At 35.6% G+C, this 27,820-nt stretch overlaps 1 protein-coding gene across 1 annotated transcript in view; it reads right to left on the bottom strand.

Annotated features, from left to right (window-relative positions):
- LOC149533467 (bifunctional aspartokinase/homoserine dehydrogenase 1, chloroplastic-like) overlaps positions 1 to 27,820 on the bottom strand; it is a 135,662-nt gene that overhangs the window by 87,639 nt on the left and 20,203 nt on the right. The window contains exons 4-11 of the mRNA XM_089804683.1: positions 24,455 to 24,543; positions 24,028 to 24,331; positions 23,785 to 23,837; positions 23,442 to 23,659; positions 23,191 to 23,278; positions 22,995 to 23,108; positions 14,588 to 14,686; positions 14,038 to 14,232 (exon numbers count right to left, since the gene is read on the bottom strand). Coding sequence (XP_089660809.1) covers positions 14,038 to 14,232; positions 14,588 to 14,686; positions 22,995 to 23,108; positions 23,191 to 23,278; positions 23,442 to 23,659; positions 23,785 to 23,837; positions 24,028 to 24,331; positions 24,455 to 24,543 — 1,160 coding nt within the window. The remainder of the gene's footprint in view (positions 1 to 14,037; positions 14,233 to 14,587; positions 14,687 to 22,994; positions 23,109 to 23,190; positions 23,279 to 23,441; positions 23,660 to 23,784; positions 23,838 to 24,027; positions 24,332 to 24,454; positions 24,544 to 27,820) is intronic.

Raw genomic sequence — 27,820 nt, 5'->3', positions numbered from 1 at the left:
AGATATTGCCGGACACCATAACTTAAATATATTATAGACCACACTTAAGGTGGTATTTAAACTCATATTAAAATTATAGTAATTTCTTAATTTCCCTCCTTGCTAAAAGGAAAAGTGTTGAGAAATTTAGTCTCATTATGAATTGTAGCAAATTCCATATATAATATGTGTGTTGATGGATTTATGTTGATATCCTTAAATATGTCATTCTAGTAATATCATATTGAGATGATATCTCTTTGTATATGTCAATCCTTCCTAACTAAGAGGGAGTGTTAAGTTTATAGTTACAATCAAATTGATATGATCATGAGTTTCATTATTGATGATAGTATAAGTATTCCTTTATATATATAAATATATATATATGGTTAGTTATATTATTTGATGTGTAACCTTGGAGACATGTCTCTTCAAAAGACATCTCCTTCTCGCATACTTATACGAGATCCAAATATGCATTTGAAACATATCTATAACAATGGCAATATTATTACATTTGCAGACACGATCCATGTTACTTAACAATAAATAACTATTAAATAATAGTAGAAGCTATCTATTATCGTAATACCTTCCCTTAATGGTTAATCTATCCATGACACCAAATTGTCCTCTGAATTTGACAAATTTATCAGGACCAAGAGGCTTAGTGAGAATGTCTGCAATTTGATCTACTATAGGAACATACTGCAAGTTTGTTGTCTCACCTTCAACCAGTTGCCGTATGTAGTGACAATGATCCACTAATTTGATAACGCCTTCATTATCAACAAAGTGGTCGGTCCTACTCGTGACATTTGCATATCCCCAAGTATTTGACAAAGCAAAGCTGATTCACAACCTACCTTAATTGTCCCTTTGTATTCAACCTTTGTGGAGGAGAGAGAAATTGGCTATTGATTCTTATTGGTTCATGTGACGGCACTGGATCCCAAACTGAACACATATCCAAAAGTTGACTTTTTATCGTCAACGAAACCTACCCAATCTAAATCTGTGAACACACTGAGTCTAGGATTAGAACTCTAAGAGTAAAGAAGTCTATAATCTATAGTGCCCTTCACATAACGAAGCACATGCTTGGCTATCATCCAATGATCAGCCTTAGGAATTGTCATAAAACATGAGATATAGCTGATTGCGAAGCTGATATCAGGTCTAGTAGCAGAGAGGTAGATGAGGTTGCAGACTAGTTGCTTGTACGTAGTATCATCAACTAAAGGAGAATCAGACTTGACTGATAACTTCAAACCTTTCTCCATGGCTGTGAATACAAGCTTACAATCCTACGTACGAAATTTGCCTAACAAAGCCCTAGCATATTTGGCCTAAGAAATGAATATACCAAAAGACTGTTGCGAAACCTCAACACCTAGCAATAATGCATGGGCCAAAGATAAGTCATACGAAAAGACTAGCATAAACATTATTTGATTCCCTAAATCAAAGATGTCAAACTGCCAGTGATGATCAAATCATCCACATTAAAGACCAAAAGGATGATGTCATTGTCAATAGTCTTGATGTACAAATTTGAATCTAAAGAACTCTAGAAACCTTGTTCATTAAGGTACTTATCAATTTTCACATACCATGCCCTAGGGGCCTACTTCAAAGCATATAGAGATTTCACTAACTTGAGACCCTAATGTTCTTTACTACGAACCTTGAAATCAAGTGGTTGCATCACGTAGACCTCTTCTTGTAGGTCACCATTCAGGAAACACTCTTCACGTCCCTCTGATGTGTAATGGGCACCCTGGAAATGCCCAAGAACTAAACCAATTGCTAAAAGCGATTTAAATGTCTTTGCATAGATTTCAATCCAGATAACATGAACAAGAAGGAATTTATGCAAATTGAAGATTGAACGGCTGCTGAAATAATATTAGTTCTCAAGATGATAAAATCAAATATTATGTATTCCAAAGGCCAAACCCCAAGGGAATGACATCTGGAATGTTACAAGAGAGGATGAATGTCCTCTAATGCCAAGAAAGATATGTGACTCACACATCCAAGCTCTTATCAAATTACATTCACAATAATCTGATGCCAAACAATGATGCTCCCACCTCTATTTATACTTTTCCTTCACCCTTCTAGAAGGAAATAAAATATTAATTAATTGCATTTACCAGAAGCTTCCCTCTTCCAATAATTAATGCACTCTCTAGAAACTCCTCCCTAGCAATACAATAATTAATTGTGCTTCTAGAAAATTAAATTACTAGAGGCTTCCCCCTTTCCAATAATTAATGCACTGTCTAGAAGCTTCTCCTTGCAATACAATAATTATTTAAATTAATTAAATATAAAGTCACCTCTTAATTTTAATTTATTTAATGATTTTATAAGAAATTAATTTAATCAATTTCTAATATCTCCACTTAGCCTTTGGAATACGTAAGGCTAAGAACTCCATTGAGTTGCTAAAAAGATGGGGACATTACAGTCCACCCTCCTTGAAATTGCTTGTCCTCAAGCAATCCAACAACACAATGAACTCCAACCTCCACCTGGATCCCAATTGAAGCAGTATGTGACATCCCTGTGGACATTAAACCAACTGCAAACCAGCATCATCACGACCAACCACATGTCATGTAGCTTAGCACCCAAAACTTGTGCTAATGATGTATAAGTCAAAATGTCACCAAAAGGAAACACAGTAGAAGATATATGAAAACTCTTCTTCCCTGTATCCACCCACATAATAGATATTGGACTGGAATCTTGATCATCGCTAGCATGCATTGAAAAAGATAGAGTTACAGGCAAACTATATGCACTCATGCTAATTGTATCAACAATAGGTGTAGCCACATTGAAATCTATGGACATAGGAACAACACTAACTGCTGCAACAAAAAACTGAACCAAATCTGTAGTTGATGAAAACTCATAATCAGCATGTGCGCCATCATTAGAACACACATCAACCACTGGATGCATACTGTTAAACTCCTCATTGGATGGTTCAACTGACACAAAAGTGGCTGTTGATATGATAGTATCCTCACATTCTCCTAATCCTACTATTGTTGCATCGCCATCCCCTGACAAAGCCTCATATGTGGACTCCAGGCTCTGCACCCATGACTCAATGCCAGATTGCGAATCAATAATACTAGAGCGTAAACCCACATCTACAGACTTCGTTGAAACACCCACATCACCAACACCATAGTTGGGTGGCTCTATACATGTCTTGATCCCACCTGAAGAATCAACTACTTTCGACACTGGAGCAACATACAAATCTTCAATATTGACGCCCATATGTCTAGCCATAAGCTGCAACATCATATCCATTTGCCTATTCTGCTCCTGTTGCATACGCTACCCCTCCTCTAATGTACCCAGTAACCGTCTGAACATTACATCCTAATATGAACTAATATTCCTGCCTCCGCCTAGTCCTGTATCCCTATCATCTCAGTCACCCATACTGTTGTCTTGTTTAAAGAATATCTCCTTTGTGTCTGTATGACTAGATTGTATGTCCCTCTGCACATATGAACTAGACTATTTGCTCTGCAAGTCTGAACTCCTACTTTGTCTTGCTCTAGTGTTGCAGAAATTATAAAACCCCTGTCGCATGCTCAAACATAAATGTTGTTTCAAATTCCCTATAAGATCTCCACAGGATAGCAGGACTTATAGCTCTGATACCACTATAATGTAATGGGCTCTGATACCACTGTAGAAACTCCTCCCTAGCAATACAATAATTAATTGTGATTCTAGAAAATTAAATTACTAGAGGCTTCCCCCTTTCCAATAATTAATGCACTATCTAGAAGCTTCTCCTTGCAATACAATAATTAATTTAATTAATTAAATATAAAGTCACCTCTTAATTTTAATTTATTTAATGACTTTATAAGAAATTAATTTAATCAATTTCTTATTTCTCCACTTAGCCTTTGGAGAACATAAGGCTAAGAACTCCATTGAGTTGCTAAAAAGATGGGGACATTACATGATGGACCTTCTTGCCAGACTAACTTGTTATGGCTAGGTCTATTTGATAATGCTCACCTTTGTTGTAGGAGCAAAGGTCTCTTCATAATCAATGCCCTAACACTCAGAAAAGCCCTTAGCAACTAAACATGCTTTGTACTTATCCAAACTACCATCAGACTTGTATTTCATTTTGTAAACCCATTTGCAGCCAATGGGTTTCTTCCCTAGTGGAAGATCAAAAAAAACCCCCAAGTGTGATTCTTCTGCAAGCTTTGGTGTTCAGATTGCATGGCATGTTCCCACTTTAGAATACCTTTAGCCTCTAAGTATGTCTAAGATTAGAACACACTGTGAATGTTGGCCATAAGAGAAAAATTAACTAACTCTATAGGTTTGCTCTTTTTCCAAGCAGTTCTCCCATTGATGAGCTCATCATTTTGAAGATTAGCAAGTGTCTTAGCCCACCACTTAGGCTAGAGAGGAGGACCAACATTAGCATCAGGAGATGCTCTATGATCAAGTTCCTCATCAGAAGAATCTAGATCAAACTCAGGTTAAGCATCTACAATCAGGGTGATACATGTTGTGAGGTTTTCACACCATCGCCCCAAAATTTTGGGGACCCCCATTTTTTTTTATTGCCTCGGCAAATTTTTGGATTGTCCAACAATTTTGAGAATTTTGAGCCTTGGACACTTTCGAGCCAGTGGGAGAAAGGTTAGATATATTTTCACCCAGTTTCAACTTGATTTTCCAGAGCCACCAATTCTATCCTTAGGCCGAACAAAATTCAAAATTAATTCCAACTTGGCAGAATAAAATTGTAAATTTTGCACTTAGACATTTTCTTTGGAAATTTTGGATATAATTGTATAAATTTGGATAATTTTCAAAAAATGAAATTTTTGTTAAATTTGGTCTTTTGAAAAATCTTTTTTTTTTTTTGGGTGAAGAAAATTAATTTTTGTGATGGTGAAATAAAATTGCAAAATCGATTTTTGGTTCTAGAAGAAATTTTATTTTATTTTGGTCAAAAAAAAATTTATTGGCATAGCAAAATCGATTTGGGTAAAAATTGCAAAAAAATGGCTTTAATAGATTAAAATTGCCTTGAAAACTTTTTGCCTTTAATGAAATTAGTAATTTAATATTGAAAAATGGCTTTTGGTTAGCCAAAATCCAATTTTAATGACGTATTAATTACTAAATCCTCATTAAATGGAAATATTGAACATCTCCAAGGCACCATTTAATTTCCTTTTGCAATTTAGAACTAATTGGTAATTTTAAAAGGCAATTTTCATTTTGGCAAAATTAATATTTAGCTAAGTATTTAATTGTGGGCCATAATTTTGCATTAATTATTGTTTTTCTTTCTCCCAAGGTCCAAGTCGGCCAGCTTGGGGGGAATAAGAAAGTTGGGTATAAAAGGAGGCCTCTCTCCCATTTCTTCCTCACTTCTCACTTCTCCTTCTCAAGGTGTTGGTGATTTTGCAAGAGCAAATCCGCACTCTTCTTGCTTGGCAAAATTTGTGGGAGCTGAAATTTGTGGAAGATAAAATTCTAATTTTTTCAAGAGGCTGCGATTTTTGCCCTAGGTTGGGTAATTTTATTTGGAGGTGAATTGCATGATAAATTTTTGATTTGCAAAGGATTTGAAGTTCTTAAGGTCAAGTCCTAATTCCGAAAAGTCGCTGTAAGATTATTGGTTAAGGTGAATTTTCATCATCTAGAGTTGCAAGGGGTCCTTAAGCTGACATCTTTCTTTCGTTCTAGTCTAAGGATTGCTCCTCTTGGTTCTTCTTGCCTTTTGGTCCACCACTCTACCATCCCGTAATAGGGCGATAAGCATGGAGGATGTTAGTGCAAGTAAGAATCCCAAGCGGACAAACACTAAGAAAGACAAAGAGGATATGATGCCCAAAACTCCCTTCTTCTCGAAAATGAAGAGAATAACCGACACCTATATCAGTACAGTGGACATGATACGAATGAGGGAAAGACTGAAGGAAGGACAATCCCCCTTGGCAAAGAGGCTATCAATGAGACAGATTTTGGATCGAGATTGGATGAGCTAGGAAAGGTTGCGATCAAGAAGAAGCATTTGGGCACCCTTTCCTCTCTCAATGCTTTTATTGGATTTGAAAAAGAATATGAGAAGGATCACGAAAGGATACTACAAGCAGCAAGTGGCGTGGCGAAGTCAACGGAACTCAGAGCAAAGCACACACCTTGTCCTCCTATGGAAGAAGTTAACGAAAGGCTAGCTAAGTTCATTGCCTTAGCTAAGAAGATGAAAGAAAAAGGAAGATTTATATTAGAAGATCATTTGATGTAAGCCCAAGTGGCAATTTCCCTTTCTTCTAGAATAGGACAAGTGTCTATTTTTTATTGGCCACCATTTTGATGCCTTCTCATTGGTTGTCACTTTTTGCACTTTTTTCATTAGTCAACTGATGAGGTGGCGGCTTCTCATTGGTCGATGGGGTGGCAACCCTAATTAGGGTTTTGAGGATCCAATCTAGATCGTTGATCTTGTTTTGATCTCCACTGTCCGTTGTATTTCTGGCCCCTATAAAAGGCCATTTGCTCTCATTTGTAAAGGGGTTGGAGAAATTGTTGCGAAGATAATACCAAAATTGCTCTCTTTTTCATTGTTGCGATTTGCATGTTGATTAAGAACATTGGGTGTTATTGCATGTTTTCTACTTCCACTTAATTAGATTTCCTTTCAAGTTGTTAAAGTTGGTTTCATTTCAAGTTGCTAAGTAGGAGTGAAATAGATGGATAGTTGTATGGTAGCATTGGTAAATGTTTGATAGGGATCAATACTAGGCCACTAGCATCCGAGTGGCTGGTTGGAAAGCTTTGTGTGGTAAGCTAGTTTATTATTCCTTTAAATCATTGCACTTGTAGAAGTGAGGCCGCTGGTCAGCTCTCATTAGGTTTGATCCCCATCCATTTGCTAACCTTCCATTCATAGGAGTAGGAGTAGAATAGTGAGTAGCTAGGTAGTCAAAGTTTAGGGAAAGAAGTTAGAGTAGGTCGAGTATTAGAACACATCCATTCACCTTCCACCACCAGCACTTTCCCATCAACATCACCATTGGCAAACACATCCTCCATCATCATTACCATCATCTGCCACCCGCACATTTCACAAACCGAGCCACCATCACCTTCATCCCACCAAAGTCCAAGTCATCCTCGAAAGAATAGCGTAAGGCCGCCTACGTGATTATCAGCAAATCACATCGATAAAACTAAGCGATTATCCACAAGAGTAAGGAACATTGGAGTTATTATGATATCCCATGAGCACTAACTTTTCAAGAGAGGAATTGTATGTTTGCTACTCTGTATCAAATGTTCAATTGCTAATATGTTATGTACGTGATACAAAACTCGCATCAACAATTCAGCAGGAGAAGTCGAAGGTGTCTGTACAAGAATCACTAGTAGAACTGGAGCTACAAGAGTTGTTGGAACCCTCCCATCGGGTGGGTCTAATTGAAGTTGACCTCCCAAATCATGAACCTTTATAGGCTGATCTACTAGATCAATAACAAGGGAAACGAGCATGAATGGTCCTTGTTGCTCATCAAAGACTACATCATGACTGTACAAGAGATGAGATGTCTTAATGTCAATCAAGCAATACGCTTTGTGAAGACTACTCTATCCAACAAGCATGAGTTTCTGATTCTTGGCATCCAACTTATTGCGTGATGCATCTGGGATCTAAACATAGGCAAGAGAGACAAAAACCTTCAAGTGATTGATTTTGGGCTTGTGACTTGACTAGGCCTCTTCCAAAGTCTTACCTTTGACCACCATAGTGGGTGACTAACTCAAAACATAAACTGCAGTGTTAGCTACTTCTACCCAAAACTTCTTCAGAAAATGTTTGTGTTTGAGCATAGATCTAGCCATCTCGATGATTGTTCTGTTCCATTATTCAACTACATTGTTTTGCTATGGTGTGTGGGGTTTGGTTAACTAGTGCTTGATGCCATGAGTATCACAGAAGTTTGAGAATTCAATAGAAAAAAATCCCCCCCCACCATTATCTATTCTAAGTGTAATAATAGATTTCCTCGACTCTTTTTCAACTAGAGGTTTAAACTTTTAAAATATAGTAAACATATTTGATTTCTTTTTTAAGAAAATATACCCAAATCTTCTACTGAAATCATCAACAAACAACAAAAAATACCTAGACCCAAGAACAGAAGGAGTAGCCATAGGGTCGCAGATATCGGCATGAACAAGTTGAAGTACTTGAGAAGCGTGTCATGATTCACCAACAGGAAAAGGTGTGTGATGTTGCTTCCCAGCATGACATGCATCACAAACTCCAAGCTGAGTCCGAATCTCTAGCAAACTGAGGACAAGCTCTTCCGAGAAAGCTGAGAGAGTTAATGCACATTTAAATGCCCATACCATTGATGCCAAAATGAGTTGATAGAAGACCGTCGAGCAGCCATAGCTAGGTCTTCGAAATCACTAGAATTAACAAGTTTGAAATGACCATAATCCTCAAGGACAATTGCAACAACAAACTGAGCATCCCTATCAGTGATGGTGCAATGATGTGAACTGGAGATAATATCCAACAGTGGAGTGTCACGGCAATTAATTGACTCAGAGTAGATTGAGTTCCATCCCTGGAACACAGTACACATCGAGGAAAATGAGATTCCTCCTAGCAGACTAAATCTAAATGTTGTCTTTGCCGATAACAATCTACTCTTCCTTGACACCAAAAATAACTAAATCTGAAAAAGGTCGATAGTCAATAAACCAGTCTTTGTGATAGGTGAAACGACGAGAGGCGCCTAAATCAATGTACCAAGAAAACGACTTCACATGATCTGCACGTCTTTTAGACACAAAGGTGTAAAAGGCAGATTTTGTCTACTCAATGTGCTCTAAATTGTTTGCTTTGGATTGCGAACCAGGTTGCTTAGCTTGGGCAACTAAAAGTTTCTGACATTCAACCTTCATGTGACCATGCTTGTAGCAAAAGTACTTTTTCTATCCTTAACACTTCCACCCCAATCTGAGTCTGTGAACCCATGTAAATCCAAGTCAACTTTCACATATTTGCGCCCAAGGTTAAGAGTGTCTTGTATCTCATAATGTGTTTGACTGCAACTAGATGAAACTCCTTTGGCTCACACATAAACTGACTTAAGGCGTTAACAGCATAGCAAGTATCAGGTCTTGTATTTATCAAGTACATAAGGGACCCAATCATCTGTATGTAGGGAGTAGAATCTATAAAAAGATTAGTCTCTATTGGAGAAGACATAGACTTGCAGTTCCACATTCTGAATCTCTTCAAAATATCTAATGTATACTTCCCTTGATTAAGTATAATGTTGTCAAAATTCTGTCGTACTTCTAGCCCTAGGAAGTAATGAAGGAGTCCCAAATCTTTCATCTCGAATTCTCTGATTAGATCTTTCTTGCATTGATCTATGAGATGATCATCACCTGTTATTAGTAAATCGTCAACATACAATATCAAAATTACCATATCATCTTTATCCCTTTTATAATATAGATTTGGATAGGCTTCATTTTTGGAGAATCCTAAGCTGATGAGATACTTATCAATTCTTTCATACTAAGCCCTCGAAGCTTATTTAAGCCCATAGAGAGCTTTCTTGAGCCTGCAAACTAAAACTTTAGGATCATAAGTTTCAAATCCTTCAAGTTGCTCCAAATATACCTCTTCTATAATTCTTCCATTCAAGAATGTTGTTTTTACATCCATTTGATGTACTTTCCATCCCTTCGATGCTGCAATAGCTAGGACAGCTCTTATAGAGGTGTATCTAGCAACAGGAGCAAAGGTTTCTTCATAATCAATTCCTTCTTTCTAAAAGAATCCCCTGGGTACAAATTTGGCTTTATATTTTTCAATGTTACCGTCAATGGCATGCTTTATTTTAAATATCCACTTGGAAGAGACAACAGATTTTCCTTTCGATCTAGGAACAATTTCCCAAACATCATTCTTCACAATGGATTGATATTCTTTCATCATAGCATCCTTCCAAGCTGTATGTTTAATAGCATCTGAAACATTGGTTGGTATTGATTTAGACAAATCATTCGTGTTTAGTGTATAACTAGAAAATCCTTTGGGTCTTTTGCTTTCTCTGATTTTTCCGGATGGTGCAACGAAGTCTTGTGCTTCCTCTACTGTCTTAATGGCCTAAAGTGGTCTTTTCTAAAATTTTGAGTTTCTTCAAGATTAAGATTTTGAACTTCATCTTCAATTTCTTCAATGTTCTCCCTTTGAGACTCAGATTCAGTATTTCTTTCAGAACTAGATAATGGAGAGAGTTCTTCAGAACTTAGGGCTCTTTTGAATCCTAAATCTTCTTCAAAAATTACATCCCTATTAAGTTCAATATTTTTCTGACCAGGTATGAAAATCCTATATGTTTTAAATGTTTCACTATACCCTACAAAAGCACCTTTCCTCTAGGAGGGTTCTAACTTAGTTCTCTTTTCTTTTGGAACATGTATATATATTGGGCTCCCACAAATCCTAAGATGACTTATATTGGGTTTAACCTTAGTAAAGACTTCTTCAAGAGTTTTATCTCTAAGGTAGGAGTGAGGACTTTTGTTTTGAATATAGACAGCAGTACAAGAGGCCTCTACCCAAAGATAATATTCTAGATTTTGATCAAATATCATAGCTCTTGCAGCTTCTATAACTGTTCTATTCTTCCTTTCTGCTACCCCATTTTGTTGCGGGTTATAAGGAACGGTATACTCCCTCTTAATTCTTGTTTCTTTACAAAGCCTTTTAAACAAATCTGAGGTGTATTCCCCTCCATTATCAATCGTATGAGTTTTAATTTTATGCCCTGATAAGTTTTCAATTAAGGTTTTAAATCCTTTGAATCTCTTCAAGATTTCTTCTGATTCTTTGCATTTTAAGAAGTAAATCCAAGCTTTCCTAGAGAAGTCATCTATAAAAAGTAAATAGTACCAGAATCCTCCAAGAGAAGGAACAGACATAGGTCCACATAAATCTGAGAGGATTAATTCTAAAACATTGTTAGTTTTTCTAGTGATATCATAAAATGGACTTCTGGTGTTCTTACCCAAAGAGCATCCTTTGCATATGCTTGAGTGATCTTTATTCAGTTTAGGTAAACCGGTAACCATCTTCTCCATAGATGATAAGGTTTTGAAATTTAAATGTCCTAACCTTCTATGCCATATTTTGTTTATATCAACAGCTTCATGAATTAAGGCTTGAATAGGTCAACTAGGTTCTGAATTTAATTCATACAAATACCCTTTTCTTTGACCAATCAATTTTGTTTTCTTAAATGAGGATTTCTTAGCCTAAGTTATGACTTTACCGTCCATGAATACAACATTATGTCCATCATCTTCAAGTGTTGTGATTGAGATTAGATTCATTTTTATTCCCGGTACATAGAGTACTCCTTTGAGAAGAAGAGAACTACCCGACTTTAGTTTCAAAGTGCAATTTCCAATTCCTTTGACGGAATGTGCTAAATTATCACCGATGGTGACTTCGCCATTAACTTTTTCTTATATAGAGTCTAGTGTTTTTTTGTATCCTGTAATATGTAGAAATGTTCCACTATCAATCACCCATGTTTTACTTGAGACTTCATTTGATAGTGCCAAATACAATAGACGATTCTTAGGATCATAGTTATCTTCTTCCCTAGTAACGTTTGTACAATTCACTTGCTGTTGAGAATTCTCAGGGCAATTAGATCTATAGTGTCCAAACTTTTCGCATCTAAAGCATTTTATTTTGAATAGATCTTTCTTAGGTTTGTCATTCTTTTGATTACCCTTTTTCTTCTTGAAGTGCTTCTTCTTGTCTTTATAGGAATTTGTATTAAGAACATGAAGTTCTTCATGTTCCATTTTCAATTTTTCTCCTTTCTTACGTTTTTTGGATTCTTCCTGAACACAATCTCCTTTAAGTCTATTGAAGTCAGGAAGATTATCTTTGGCACTTACTCCTTGTGCAAATGTTTCCCATGAATCTGGTAATCCACATATAGCCATCAGTGTTAGTTCTGTGTCATTAATGATGGCTCCTATACTTGCAAGTTCATCTCTAAGGCTGGCAACCCTTAAGAAGTAAGAATTCATCGATTCTCTCTTCTTTATTTGTATGTGATTTAGTTGCCTTTTTAGTGCGAGAAGTCTAGTTGCATTGTTGAACTCATATGCATTTAGTAATGCATCCATCATATCAAATGTTGTTTGATGTTTCATTAGCATGGGTACAATATCATTTTTCACTCCATCTAATATGATCTAAATGGTTTTTCTATTTCCTTTACTCTAGATAGTTTTATGAGGTTCAACAGTAGATTGTCTAAATGCTGAATCAACAAATTGTTTTACATCATTTTCTTCAAGAATCATCATGATTCTGAATTTCCAAGCATCAAAGTGTTTTTTCCCATCAAACCTGTCCTCGGGTCTGATTATGTATGCCATCGAAGATAGGAGAATGATGCTAGATATATATCAAGTCTGATTATTTAATTTGCAGAGCCTAGGTTTAACTACCAGAGCTCTGATACCATGTAAAGTTTCTGCAAAATTCTGATTTGAATCAAACTTAGATTATACATTCTAAATGCTTGTTGTAGATAATCTTCAATGTTCAGTCTTGAATGAATTGAGAGATATAATTCTCGAAATGTTTTTCACTTCTGCAAGTCGTCTTAGGGCAGTATTGATTAAGGAGCAGACTTATTGTTTCTTGTGTGTCCTTAAACTTCAACCACACCCTTATTAAATATACAGATCAAAGGGCATGTCCTTACAAAGGACATGTCCCTTCCAAAGTCTCCTTTGAATCATCTTCTTAAAGTTGGCGACTTTCCATGCAAATATTAGTTTAGTATCTAAACTAAGAATGATTAGTAAGTATTTAAACTAGTACTTCATGATAGGCACCGATATCCATAAGAGGATAATACAATAACTTCAGACCTATTTAATGCAAGACCAGATCAGTACGATCTGTACTCAGATCAGCATGATTGAAAGTTATGGAATTAACAAAATTTCAATCTTTGCATTCTTCATAATATCTAAAAAGATCCAAATATAAATAAGAAAACATGAAAAAACTTTTAGAAACCAGAAACTGTAAAATACTAAAAAACATTCAACAAACTTGGAAAAATTTAAACAACTTCAGAATTTTGGTTCAAATCCAGTTGGGGATCTTTCAATGTGTATAAATTAGTTGTATTCAGTCATGAATTGGATTAGGCAACTAGGAGGCCTACATGGGTTTAGTGATAAAACCCCTCCATTATGTTATTAGGTCTATATGAAGAAGGTGAATAGCTGTAAGGACATGGGAAGACTATGATATGTGTGTCACATGTCAGGATCTCTATTCACTGTTATACAATACAATATCATATCCCTGGATCCATAACAATAACCTGCAGGCCTATTTTAATAATTCACATCTATAATCTCTTTCTCTTGGCAATCATTGCCAAGACCAAGAGTTTCACCACCCCCTTCCCAACCCAACCCCCAACCCTGAAAAAAAAACCATTGCCCTTTTACAGACTTGCAGCTGCGACCCATAGAAATCCTAGCAAAGATATCTATGCACCAGGAAAAAAGTCCAAACATTTGACTCCATGATTTCTCACAAAAAATTGACTAGCTACAGCTTTGAAGTTACTTGGTCGGATGATGGATTGCTTGGAGCTCAGACTTAATAATCAACTTATGGTCATACTTTCATCTTCCAAGCTTGAATTACTCGAGACTATGGTTCCATCATGATAGATAGAGTGAATGCTGAAATTGTTGAATGGATCACTCCATAAGAGGATGGATGGTAAACTGCATTCTTCAACTGGCATAGGATCCAATCCTGAATAACTTCTACATTGAATATGATCTCATCTCCCTAAAAATCCAAAAATATCTGAGATGGGAAAAAGAGAAAACATGCCAGGGCAAGGAAACAAAAACACAGTTAGGCCACAAATTTTTAAAAGATACCTGATCTCTAAGCTGATCCAGAAAAGTTCCTCCAATTAGTCCTGGCCCGATAATGCCTACAGCCAATGCTGTCTTTGAAAGATAGAACCGTGAGTGGACAGCCCTCAAGGCCTTAATTGAGTCTTCCCTCTTCACAACCACAGTGATATTGTACTCGGAACAACCTTGGGCAATAGCCCGGATGTTGATGTTGGCCTGTAAAAATGTCAATAAAATTGTTATTAACTAAAATATGTGCAAAAAATGCTAATTATTTATATAAAAAATTCAGTGAACTAAAATAATAGTTTATCAGAGAAAACAATGAAGCATAGAAAACAATGAAGCATCTATTGCAATTAGGCACACTCCTGGATATTTCTTTGATTTGTTAAGGTCTATAAAGAGAAGGTTGCCAAGAATTAGGAGTAACAGTTCTACTTCTAGACCAATTATAAAGATGAATCTCACTTCTACATAAGGCATTCTCAGCTTCTGTACATAGACATCACATATATAATTCTAATTTTATTGAGGCAACTAGTGCTGCTGATTTCATAAACAGATATACCTTTGCCAGTGCATTAAAAAGGGTGGCACTAACTCCAGGTGTACTTGCCATGCGCTGCCCAACAGCTGCTAAAATGCTACAATCGTGAATAACCTCTACCTGAGGACAATATAAACATCAATATGTAAACACTTAAATGATAGAAATATGAAAACCCATTAAGATCTCATGAACAAAAAGCACTTAGGTTGTACCTGATTATGTATAATTAGACATGTATTAAATTACAAACATAGACCTTAATTATTTAGGAAACATGGCTATGAAAGCTAAGTGAATTTTATCTTCCAATACACGCATCCGACTTTTTAGATTTCCACTGCAGAAAAGTTCAGTATAGATTTCATACTCACAATGTGTTAAGAAGGAAAATCTAGACTCGAATATGATTATTGCATGTGACAGGAAGAGAGATCAAAGAAATATTTGGATCTAAGTAAATTAAATATCACATTGAAAGGATCCAGACAATAAACAGGATTTGTAAATGACCAAATCATTAGGTGATGGGATAGTGAGAACAAATCATTAGGTGATTAAATGATGAGAATAAATTAAGCGTGAACAAATACCATATTAGAAAACTTTCTATGATATTACAACTGCAAAGTAACAAGAATCGGAATTGGATCAGAATCGGCAAGGCCGAATCGAATCACGAATCGGCCATGAATCAGAATCGAATCAGCAAATTTTAAAAACCCTTGAAATTTATTAACTTATTTCATAAACCCTTTATCGCTGATTTCACCGATTCACAAAAAATCATTTGGCTTGAATCGAATCACGTGAATTGCCGCGATTATCGTTATTATGATTCAAAGTCATTGAATCTTCATTCAAGAAGGTGGAGACCATAAGCAGCATGTTTCTTTTGGTAATGTCAGAATGTTATGTACGTCTGAAGCTGGATATTGCCAAGAAGGCATCATGTTATCTGACAGCGAAGAGGAGAGAATATTGGATTCATGCTATGCATGTGACTATAAAATAGCTATTTGTACCAGTATACTCTAGAGATTTGGGCTAGATCAGCTCCATCACCAAAATCAGGAATTTTGAGGATAGGTTTTGTTTATAATTTTTGTATAGCTGGTAAGAATGTTTTCTTTTCAGTATTCATCTCCTTACATGCTAGATTGGTTTACTAATCTCCCTTCATTGCAGGATGCAACAAGAAAAGCAATGACTAAGAGGGAGATGATTTAGCTTCAAAGGGAGGCCTCATAATTAAGAGGGAATGCTTATGGAATCCCCATCATTCTCATATATGCTTGTAATGCTTGAGGTATTTGTAGAATTTGAGACTTAAATGGAACTAAGTCTTGGTTTTGTTATGCCTGATTCTATTCTTGTAAGATTGCAAGAATCGGCTAGGATAACTCTTTCACTCTGGGAGTGATTATCATGTGGAAAAAATCCATGATGACATCACGTGGAGAGAATGGAGTTGGATGTCATGTTGAGTAAATCCATGATAGCTTAAGTGGAGAGACTCTGTGATTAAAGGCTTAATTGGGATTCTTACAAATCTATCATGTGGAGTGATTCCGTGATTATGAGTAATTGTTTCAGATCTATCATGTTAAGCTAAGTTACCAGTACTTCCTCTTTTCGCTTCAAATGCTCGTACGGTACATATTGGATTCAGATATGTCCAAAAAACCCAGTGGAATCAAACAGGAACCAATTTTTTTAGGTCTGAAACATATTTACGATCTTCAACCAATATCCCAACGTTTTTGTTATGACCTGGCAATTTGACTGTGATTTGTCTCGGATTCTGGTTATTTCTGAACATGACATGTTTGTTTTTTACACTTTTTTCCACTTGCAAAAACCCTGAATTTGAATCTGGCAAGTATTTTACATCTGCTGCTCAGTCATTCTTTCGGCTGCAAAAAAAAAACCCTTTCGTCGGACAGTAGAAGCAGCTGCGAGGACGGTAGCCACTGCAACTGTGACAACAATCTGCGTTAATCTTTGTCCAAGTTGAGAATCCAGACAGGTATCTACTGTGTTGAAAATCTGCATTTAAAATCTGTGTCGCCTCCAAGTTCATTCTGCAACCAACGTTTAAGTTCATTACCGGTATCAAGGTATGTATTAAAATGATTTATGTTTTGTTTTAAAATTTATTTGATGTTTTAAATTTTAAAATATTATATATAATATAAACCGTATATAGTTATTAATATAGTAAGTTTTTAAATTTTTTATTAAATTATATATAACATTTAAATTTAATTTGTAAATTTTTAAAATATTCAGGTAATATAGTATTATGTAATATTATAATGACTAAAATATTATAATATTTATATAATAATATTTTTGTTATACATTGTAATGTTATAATCTTAATATATATTCGATATTTATTATTTAACATTTATAATATAAATTAAATTTGTTTATTTTATATTTAATATTGTATTATTAATATGTTTTTTTAACCTGTTGGCTCTTGTAGACAGCATAATGGAAACTTCTACTGCTCGACCCAAATTCAAGACTGACCTAAACTCAGTGAAACGCAACCAATTGGCAGCAAGCAAGGCAGAAGAATTGGTTTATGTGCATTCCAACTTGCGCCTCCTCACTTTAAAACAAAATCAGTACAAGGAAGGGGGCACAAAGTTGTGGGATGTAGATCCTGAGTGAACTAATTTGTTGATACTGGGGCTGCATGTGGTTCCAGTAATCTTGATTTTGTTGATGACCCATACAACGCTGATTACTAATTATATTATTTTAACAGTTGAACCAATGTATAATGAATTTGATATATCTATAATAACATTCAAGTTTTGATAAATTGATATGATACTAGACTTTTAGTAAATCAATATAATTTATAAATGTTCCAGTGCAATATTTATGGTAGTTAGTTTTGTTTCTACTTTTCAGGCTGTATATATGTATGTATGTATGTATGTATGTATGTGTGAATTTTATATGTTTTTTTTGCATGGACGTACCCAAAACCCCCTCCCAAAAAATTGCCGTACCCACATATGCGTACCTATGCCCGTACCTGTACCGGCAACTTAGATGTTGAGTGATTCAATGAGTAAATTGTTCTCTTAGTGTCATAAGAGAATCTGGTTGTGTTTCTCGCAGGATTTTCATGTGGAGTGATTCTATGAAATTTTATAGGATCTATGAGATTAGATTTTATTATTGACATTTTGGTTGCAGCATTGTGTGACTGCTCAGCTAAAGATTTCTCTCTCACTAAGAGGGAGTGTTGGAGTTTGTAGCTGCAATAAAAATCTTTATCTCTGGACATTAATTCCATTATAGTCACCTTCAACTGAAAAGGACGTTGATGATAAAGACGTGTCATTTAACATGCACTAAGGCATGGAATTTCAAAAAGTTGCATTTGTAATAAAGAGTTATATTGTTGGGAATTTCAAGAGACCTTCCGTTGTAACGTGAAGAGTCTCTCCTGTATTATATATATCGCATCTAATGAATGGCATTGTACACTTGAATTTTACGATCAATAAAATGATATTTTGTTGTCTAGCTGGGTTTTTCCCTTCATTCTAGAAGGTTTTTCCCAGGGTATTTCTGGTGTTGATGTTTTCTGTTTTTGTTTTTCCTTATTGTTATTTATCTCTGTTTTCTGGGCTATAATCCAGTACTTGCAAAGGATTCTGAAGAAGGGGACGCCCTTCTTTGATCTTTTCTAGACAAATTTTGGCTGCTCTTGGTCATTGGCATTCTACAGATCTAGGGAGAGCCTCAGCAGCAGCAAAATGTTTTGAAAAATTTGTGACCAAAAGATGGCAACTAGACAATGACCATTACGGGAGGGTATATTGACAGATTATCCGAATTGGTCACACGAGTTCGGGTCCACAATAGTTGTGGATAGTATTATTATCTTCAATGGAAGCTAATCACTTTGATCTCATGCAGCCTGTAGAGAAATGCTATTCAGAATATCGGACAGATCGTATAATGTTAGCAATCATCTTGAGACAGAATATTAGACAAGGCACCAATAATTTCTCCAGTATTCTGCCAGCTTTATTTTGTATATGAATATAGGCATTGAACACATAATCAATAGATTCTGTCAATTTTGTCTCTTTCCTAGACTTCACAAAATTGAAATTATATTGTATTATTATTTATCTAATTTTATTTTCTAATTTTAAATATTTTTGGAAAGGGGATATCACAGTTATGCTTTTAGGGAAAGCATAAAATATTCTTCTGCACCTGTAGTTCAACACTAAATATACAGCACAAATTCCCCAAGACTAAGAACCAATGTTAAATCTGCATTTAAAGATACAGTCTATTTGACCAATTCTGGAGATAATGCAAGAATGAAAAAGGTACAGGTTAACAGAAAGTTTGAGGGTGTAAACTTATCTTAATACCCACAAATGATAACAATAAGTCAATGGGACTCAAAATCACAATAACATACCATTACAAGTGTTACATTCCCAAATTTTGACCCAATTTAAAATGTTCATATATCTGTTGAGGTTTCACGTGAAGTCAAGTGACAATTAAAATTTGCTATGATCATGTGAAATGGTAAGATGGTTAATCATTATAATTTCATATGAAGATAACATGTTAATTAATCGTTATGATGCTATTATTTGATTATCTTGAAATCTTAGAAAGTTGGTTATTCATCGTGGGAAGTAGAATGGTGGTTAGCCGTTATGATGGTTTATAAATAATAATGGTTTATGAATAATAACTTGTTACGGTAAACTGTTATTATATTTAGGAATATGATATAATCGTGGAAAATTCCCTACAAGAGCACATCGAAGGGGTGGAAGCATTGTCATAAAAGAATTGGGCACAGGGGCACCACCATCACTAGACAAATAGGTATGAACCTTGAATTGCCATGGGTAAACGACTAGGCAAGCAAGAGTGTACGTTGGACTATACCATGAGCTACTTGATCAAACATATAAAATATATAGCTATCATTATCAAATTCACATTACCTTTGTTGTTCTATGTTGGTGTCTTCAGTCTCTTCATCATTATATACATACATACATACATACATATATATACACATATATGTATAAAGGTATGATGCCACCATGATATAGATATGTGTATTTTAATAAGCACAACCTTGGACATAATGAAAGCATGATGACATCATTTTGAAAATAACATATATATATTTGTTTTTATAGCTCTTCTATGGAGCCCTTTGATATTTGCTTTAATTATAAGTCTCTATGAGAGACGTTGAGTACACTTGGCGCCCCTTTTCGTATGTTTGAATCGATGAACCAAGAAACCGATGATCTTGTTTTAACTACCACCTTGGGCCACGGCTTAAGTCTTCTCTCTTTGCCAAGAAATATATACAACTCCATTCTCTTTTCCTTTCAGCTCTTTCTTTCCATCTGGCTCCTTCTTTCTATTCATTTTTATTCTTTTCACTCGGCTCCCATCACTACATGTGAAACTGAGCATTGTTGTCATACAGGTTCTCTGTATCAGACATCCACTTTGGCCTTCTACTATTTAGAACATTGTGAGCCGGCCAGTCGGGACTACCCAAGTCATATTATCATTGATCAAGTTACATAGATATCTCTGCTCTTATCTTATATATATGTCAAAAAATCTATCTAAGTATTGGTTTAAATATGCCATTGTTCTTCATCAAAGAATATCTATGATACAAATCGATTAATAATGTTCAGTTCATTACGGCCAAACTTCCTTATTTTATTCAATATCTATGGCAAACTATTTTGTATCATAATCAAATCGAATATGCAGTGTGTGTCTCTTATCTTTGAATAGTTTGTCCTTTACTTCTGATGATACAATTCCTAATTAAACAAGAGTGAGGTCTTTGAGTCACAAAGATGGCTTAACGTCAATAATGAATTATCATCTTTGCATCAGCTGAGTATCAACAATGAGCTGCTAATGGAAGGATTCCATTAATGATCAAATACCAAGGACTCACCCTAGCTGAATGGCCAATGAAAGGGAGTGAAGAGGTGAAAGGGATTCCTACAAAAAGAAAGAATAGAAATCAGAACCATCATTATAACTTATTTACTTAAAGTACTTTTTGGTAAGCTTATGTTTGTCCAATTCATACACCCTGTTGCCAAGTCGAGTGGTGGAATTAAGTACCAAGATGCTCAGTGGCAGGACAAGGTGTTCCATGTTTATTTCTGGGTAGGGAGGACCTTTCTCGAATGAGATTGTGTGGGGATAATTAAGGGTCCGCGGTTGGGAGGTTAAGGCCCTGAAAATGTTTCCCCTCTCCACAAGACGTCAAGACATGCACCAAACAAAGATAAATTATGCATTCAAACATTTGTTGCTAACAGGTATTTTACCTTTATGATGTTTATACAAGTAGAAGATATGATAGATTGATTTATATCATTGATTTAGTTATTTCCTTTAAATGAAAACAACTTTTCTTGTCAATGAAATTGGTAACCAGTTAGATCAGTTGATCTTCCAATTGAACATGGAATATATCTATATGCAAGAGATAGGTTTATCTGATGGCTTGTTATTTGTCTTTCATTTATGTGAATAATGAATATGAACGTATCTTCAACTGTATGTTATTGCCATGATTAGCAATGGAAGGAGAAGGGATGATACAATGGTATTTGATGCCCTGAATGATACAATGGTATTTGATGCCCTAATTGATACAATGGTATTTGACGCCCTAAATGATATAGTGGTATTTGATGGTATTTGTCATTTCGATAAATGCAGTATCTATGGACTAACCTGAGTTTTGCAAAAGTATCCCTAGACGGATTTCAGTTTGAAATTCTACAGTATGTAGATTTTAAATTTCGTGTTAAATTCATTGACAATATCTTCAATAGTTAGTTATGATTGATGGTATCTTCAATAGTTAGTTATGAAATTATCATTTAACTGATTGTAACCATTAATCTCTTTCACATGAACCTATCTGTTATAACTATCTTCCTATGAATATGAAGTATTAACTATACTTCTTTGATATGCTAGTTGTTAATTAAGACCTGGGAAAAATGGTCATTACAACAAGTACAAGTGCCCAAGCTTTGAAAAGGAACTACAACTTAAGGTTAGAACTGAAAAATAGGGATGCCCTAACTTTAGCAAGTAAACCTTCGACAAGTCAAAAACAAACCCTTCATGCTAAGTTGCCTATTCTGGTTTAGACCCCAGTTTGGCTTATGGATTCGTGAATTCAATTTTAGGGGGCTTGGATTCGACTAGATAAAATAAAATGTTTAAAAAATCATTAAATTATATATATAATATAATATTAAAGATTACAAATATTAAAAATATAAATTGCAATAATATAATTACAACATTGTGATATATGAATTTATATAAATGCAATATTATGATATATAAATATTAAATATATTTAAAATAATATAAAGTTATAATATGGGCAACAACCTACAACTCAATGGCAAATTTTGAGCCTCTCATTCGGGAGGTATTGGGTTCAAGTCTACTCCAGTTTAACAAAAAATAGTAATTAGTCTCAAACAAATAATGATAAAATAATAATAAATCTAGGCTTCGGCCAATTACCTATCAAATATACATATATATAAAGTTATAATATAAAAAGTATATTTACGACCGTGGTTAATCACAAGCAAAAGAGCAGGTAATGTGATTAAGATCTCATTGGAAGCTTCCATTCCTTCTGGTACGGGAGAGGCAGGAGGAAAGGGAAACTTTCATCAGATCAAAATAGACATCTTTATTACAAAACCATACAGGTGCCCTATCCATAAACATTGCCTTCTATTACTCTGCCTCATTATCTACCCTCTTCAGATTGGATGAATAATATTATAATAGAACAAACCCAACCCTTCAAAACAACTGAAGCAGAAATAATTGTCTTCGTAACAGATCTTCCCCAAAAAAACCTAATCTTGAATCGGATCTGGCAGCTTGGCTGACTTATCCAATAAAATAGCCTTCATGTCATAATTGATTAGTTGAAATTATAATCAATTGATTAGTTGAAATTATAATCAATTGCTTATACCAATGATCATAATGAAAGTCATAAAAGTAGCAGCTGCTTAATTTTTACATAAATATTTTACCCAAATGCATGGACATTGATCACCCCATTATGTAGTTTATAACAAATATAAATCTGCCAATTGATATTGCTAAGCTTAATGATTCAGATTTCATGAGTATTGTTATATAAGTCTTATACATTGACGACCAATTGTAATGCATCTAACTTCCAGTAATATTTTTCTCACCAAGGAGATTGCCAAAAATCCCTACTTTCAGGAATGTAATTTATGCTTCATAGTTCACTCCAAATTTATTATTTGTCTACGTGATCCTTTCCTATTAGATATCAAAATATACAAACCTGAGAAAGGCGCCCAGCGTCCAAAGCTTGTTTGAACCTCTTTTGTAATGCCTCTGCAACAGAATTAACCTCTTTTTCTGGTACTGCAAAGCATACAGAATGCTCACTACTAGCCTGTACAGGTTTAAGGAAATTAGTACATCAACGACAAAACCAGTTTAGTGAACCACATAGAAAAATTATCCATCTCTGATACCTGGGAAATCATGATAACATTGGCACCAACATCTTTGACCGAACCAAAAATTGCACTTGCAGTTCCAGGGACACCAGCCATTCCAGTTCTGCACAATTACAAGTCAATCATTTCTCAGCTGTGACAGTTTTCAAAATAATTTCCTCATATTGCATCTTCAAAGGTATTGAACATCTACTGCCCACAAAGATTCCAACAATAATTTCTTCCATTCAAAAAAATGAATACAAAAACCTAGGATGACCACATACCCTTCAACATTAACAAGTGCCAAATTGTCAATGGTTGCAAAGCCTTTTACAACTGAGTCTGGAACTAGTTGATGGTCTTCTGCCTCCTTGAGAGTGTGTTGGCATATAGTTGTCCCAGGAGATGAACGATTGAAAACATTTCTTATGACAATAGGAATATTGTATTTCATAACCGGAATTATTGTCCGAGGGTGCAAGACATTTGCCCCAAAATATGACTGTTTGTCAAACAGTACATCAGAACACAAATTGCTATCCTAGGATCCCTTATTATCAAAATAACATCTTGCACTGCAAAGAAAACATGGCCTTATTGAATTCAAAAGGTAGAGTATAAGTTTACCATTTCCCATGCTTCCTGGTAAGATAGTGTCTTCAAAATCACAGCCTCACTCACTGCAAAATTAAAATCAGAATCAAGAATGCAGTTCAAAGGGGCTGAAATGAAAAAGATAGATCAGTAATGTTCTCAAACATGAGGTATAACAATATTTATAGACATTATTAGATACAGCATGACTATGGTCATTCTTTAATAGTAACTCCGAAGCATACCATATAAAAACAATTCAAAATGAACTACAACCTTTCCTAGGATCTGCACTGTATACACCATCAACATCTGTCCAAATCGTAACAAGTCCAGCTCTGAATAGAGCACCCATGATTGCAGCAGAGAAGTCACTGCCATCCCTCTTCAGTGTTGTTGGAAGATTATCTTTAGTACTAGCAATAAAACCTGTCGCAACAATAGTATCAGCTGGAGTGGATGAATACCACTTGTCAAGCTTTTCCTCTGATGCCGCATAGTCAGGATCTACTTGGTTTGAAGTAGTTGGGTTGACAACAAGAACCTCTCTAGTGTCCATCCAGACACAGGGCAAACCCCGCTACAAAAAGAATCCCACTCTAATCAAAACTTTGTGGCACACAAACAACCAAGTAAGAAAATCATGTGTCTCTGTTCGGGAGAATGAAGAACAAGTTGTAGTTTTGCAAGATTGTGATCACACCTTTCGGATTGTCGCAGCTAGTATCTGTGCAGACCACAATTCTCCATGCCCAACAACATAATCCGAAAAGGATTCTGTAGCATGTCCAGCTGCGTGCAATAAATACACCATGTTAGAGACATAAGTGCGACATCTAAGGAGTACTTTGATAAAACTGAACCACATGCATGACAATGGTCAAAGTAAACATGGTGTACAATACTGCTGTGCAAACAAAATTGGAAAATCTGATTCAGGGAAAAAAGAGATACACTGTATAAAGAAACATATACATAATTAGATCAAACATCATCAAAATAGTAGAGACAAGCTTCCTACAGATGAATGATGGCAAGCAAACAATAATGATCAAATCTCCAATCTACGGCACGGTAAGAAGTTCCACAAACTGTAGAAGAAATTCAAAATATTGAAGTAATGTGTGGAGAAATGGCATTTGGTTTTTCAAGCTGCTCATTTGAATGTGAATGGTAAGCATATACCAAAAAGAAGAAGAGATTCTGGAACTCTAAAGTAAATAGTATAGTTTCATTTAAGTGAGATTGTAATGTCCCCTTTTTCTGGGACATTATAATTCAATGTTGCCAGCTCACTTCGCCTAGGTTTCGAGGGGTGAGAAGGTTCTTTACGGGGTTCAATTCGAAAATTGGCCTAGACATTTCTAGTTTCAGACCCATTAGAGCAGTTTTGTCAGGTTATCTAGATGCTTACTATTTTTAGTAAGTAAATAGAGCTCAGTATTCTGGATATCTCAGTGTTGATTTGGAAGCGTCTCGCCGAGAACTTTCCAATGAGCTATTGCACGTGCTTATTTGAGTTCGTTTGGTTAGTTATTTTAATGCCTGACGATTATATGGTTTACTGGCTAAGTGACTTTTAAAGGTCATTTAACTTGTCACTTTATTTTAAAAAGGTACTATGCTCACTTAAGTGACTAAAGGACAAAAAGGTGCTTTATCCCACATTGCTTAAAAGAGTGTGCATCACATTGGGAGAAGTGATTAAGGTACAACAAGCAACATTTGGGAGGATATGAAGATTATAATATTTAAAACAAATATTAATCTGGGTGCTGGAAACAAATGTTGGTTATCTCTTCGAAGATGCAAACCCTTGAAAAAGCATTTGAAGGTTGGACGCAAACCTAGCCTTTTTACAGGGTTTATCTACATTTGCCAATCTGACTATTATTTCTGTTTATAAGATTGGATTATTTGGATTGTTGCATGTTATTGTATTGCTGTTGTATAATACAATAACATTACTTGGCAGCTATTTGTGTTAACATGTTGGATTATGTATGTACTTCTGAATATTGGGGGAATAAAACAAACTTTTCTGAGTTTTCTTGTATGCAAATTTGCGGATTGCAAATCAATTAAAGTTCTGGTATTTGTATCAAATATTGGCTTCTGTTCGGTTTTAAATCTGCATTTTTATATCAAGGAGTTTTACATTAAAATATCCGGAAACTGATATTACAGTGATATCAGAGCCAAGAATCTTGCCATCCTGTGGAATCACACAACACGCAAGAATTTATGAACTTAATATACGGAATACTGGTTGCTTAAATGTGACTGAGTTTTCTCAAGGACAAAAACCCTTGGGAGCTAGAAGCTGGACGTAGCCCCAGTCTTCTCATTTGAGGTCCAAGATTCGAGTTATCAAAAGTTGGTTGGAAAAGAAACATCAGGTTTTAATGGTAAACTTTCAAACTTATTAGCATATTCAGTTGGGACGTCTTTTTCCTCATATCTATATTCAGATAATCCTTGCCATAGAAAGTGTTCAGTTGAAAAAACTCGGCACTGGGTTTTGAGAGGCAAATACATTATGAAATATTCTAGTTGGAAACCTCAAGGCTAGGCCTGCGAAGCAAATACATCCGTTGTCATTGTTTTATCTGAAGTTGGACGTCCACGACAATAACAAATAGTAGCAGTGGCGTAAGGAAAGACTTCCAGTTGGGTCCAGGACAGCACAGTTTGGTTTTAAGTGGTTGCATATGGCTGATAGTGAGTAGGGTTTCATCTCTCTACGTTTGAACCAGATAACTCGCACATGGAAGGGCAAGATAACAGGTAGACCGAGTCACAACAAGCAATAACGACAATGCTGGGCGTTGTCAATGAATGCTAAGGACAGTACAGGTGAAGAAACGACCACATTACTGGATTTAGCAAGGCCTCAACTCAGCATCCAATCAGGCATAAGAAGGATTTCCAACTAGTCAAGTCTGTTGCTCTTTTCCTCCTGCATTTATATGGTTGTTTAATTTGCAATATATATTGTCATATTCAGGACCCAGGAAGGTGCACTGTTCATTGTTATTTGTTGTTCATTGATAAAAAGTTCTGATTATCTAAACTTGACCTGGATACAAGAGGCGGTTTGGGTTTTAGAAGTGAACTACAGTGGAATGCAATATATACTGGAAGTTGCAGTAAGGAAATGAGCCACGTAAAACAGTGCTAAGTCTATTCTTCAGAGCCATGGATCGCGTCAAGGAATCTCCAGTAGTGGCCGACACCATTTGGAGGGCAAGCGGCAGTCACAAAGGCATGGGATCCATTTAAGTAGTAACCCGCGATCTCAGACAGACCCAGGATAGAAGGCGGCCAGGTTATCTCCACGCGTTGGCACAAGCTCAAACATTTCGAGCACTCCAAAGAATCTGTTTCATAACAGCAGTTGAATCCATGATATTCAGAGTAGTCACTTGAAAGGGGGACCAGGATTAGTTAGTTGTCTTCCTCTTACAGTTCAAATTTTACTTGGTCAATAAATTCTAAATGAGTCTATTCAACAGTGTTAGAATTTAAAATCTAGGTCTATGCCAACTGTTTGACGAAATAGTTCTAGTGGGCATTCACATAAATTTTAGTACTCTTAAGTTCAGATTAGTTCAATGGGGCCAGAACGTCTTCAGATTGCTTGAGTATTGTTTGATGAAATTCCTCCTCGGCCTCACATTCAGCACTTGATCTAAATTTAAGTCCCAAGTTATTAATGTGGTACCACATACTACAAAAAATACAATTCCAGAAATAACTGAGATTATATATTGCCTACGTATAAGAGCAATACAGTGGTCTTCAACGGAATGGTGGTTACCCTGACGAAATTACCCAATACAGTTTCAGAACTCTACAATTAAAATTTCCCAAGAATATTACAGCTATATAGTCGGGTTTCCTGAAGATGTTGGGGAGCAAATGTTTTTGGTGACAAGTCGGAGTATGGGAAGAAGTGTGGTGGAACTAGTCCGCCATTGAGAGATTCTCCAGCTTGACTATACAATTCAGAATTGAACACGGAAATGAGACTATGTATTTCATTCAGAATATTTATAGTCTGATTATT

Source organism: Cupressus sempervirens, chromosome 10, assembly GCF_028749045.1.
Source record: "Cupressus sempervirens isolate cs-2001-9-10 chromosome 10, ASM2874904v1, whole genome shotgun sequence".
Classification (NCBI taxonomy): domain Eukaryota; kingdom Viridiplantae; phylum Streptophyta; class Pinopsida; order Cupressales; family Cupressaceae; genus Cupressus; species Cupressus sempervirens.
Note: the sequence above shows the minus strand (reverse complement) of the source record. Positions and strands in the feature narration are given on the sequence as shown.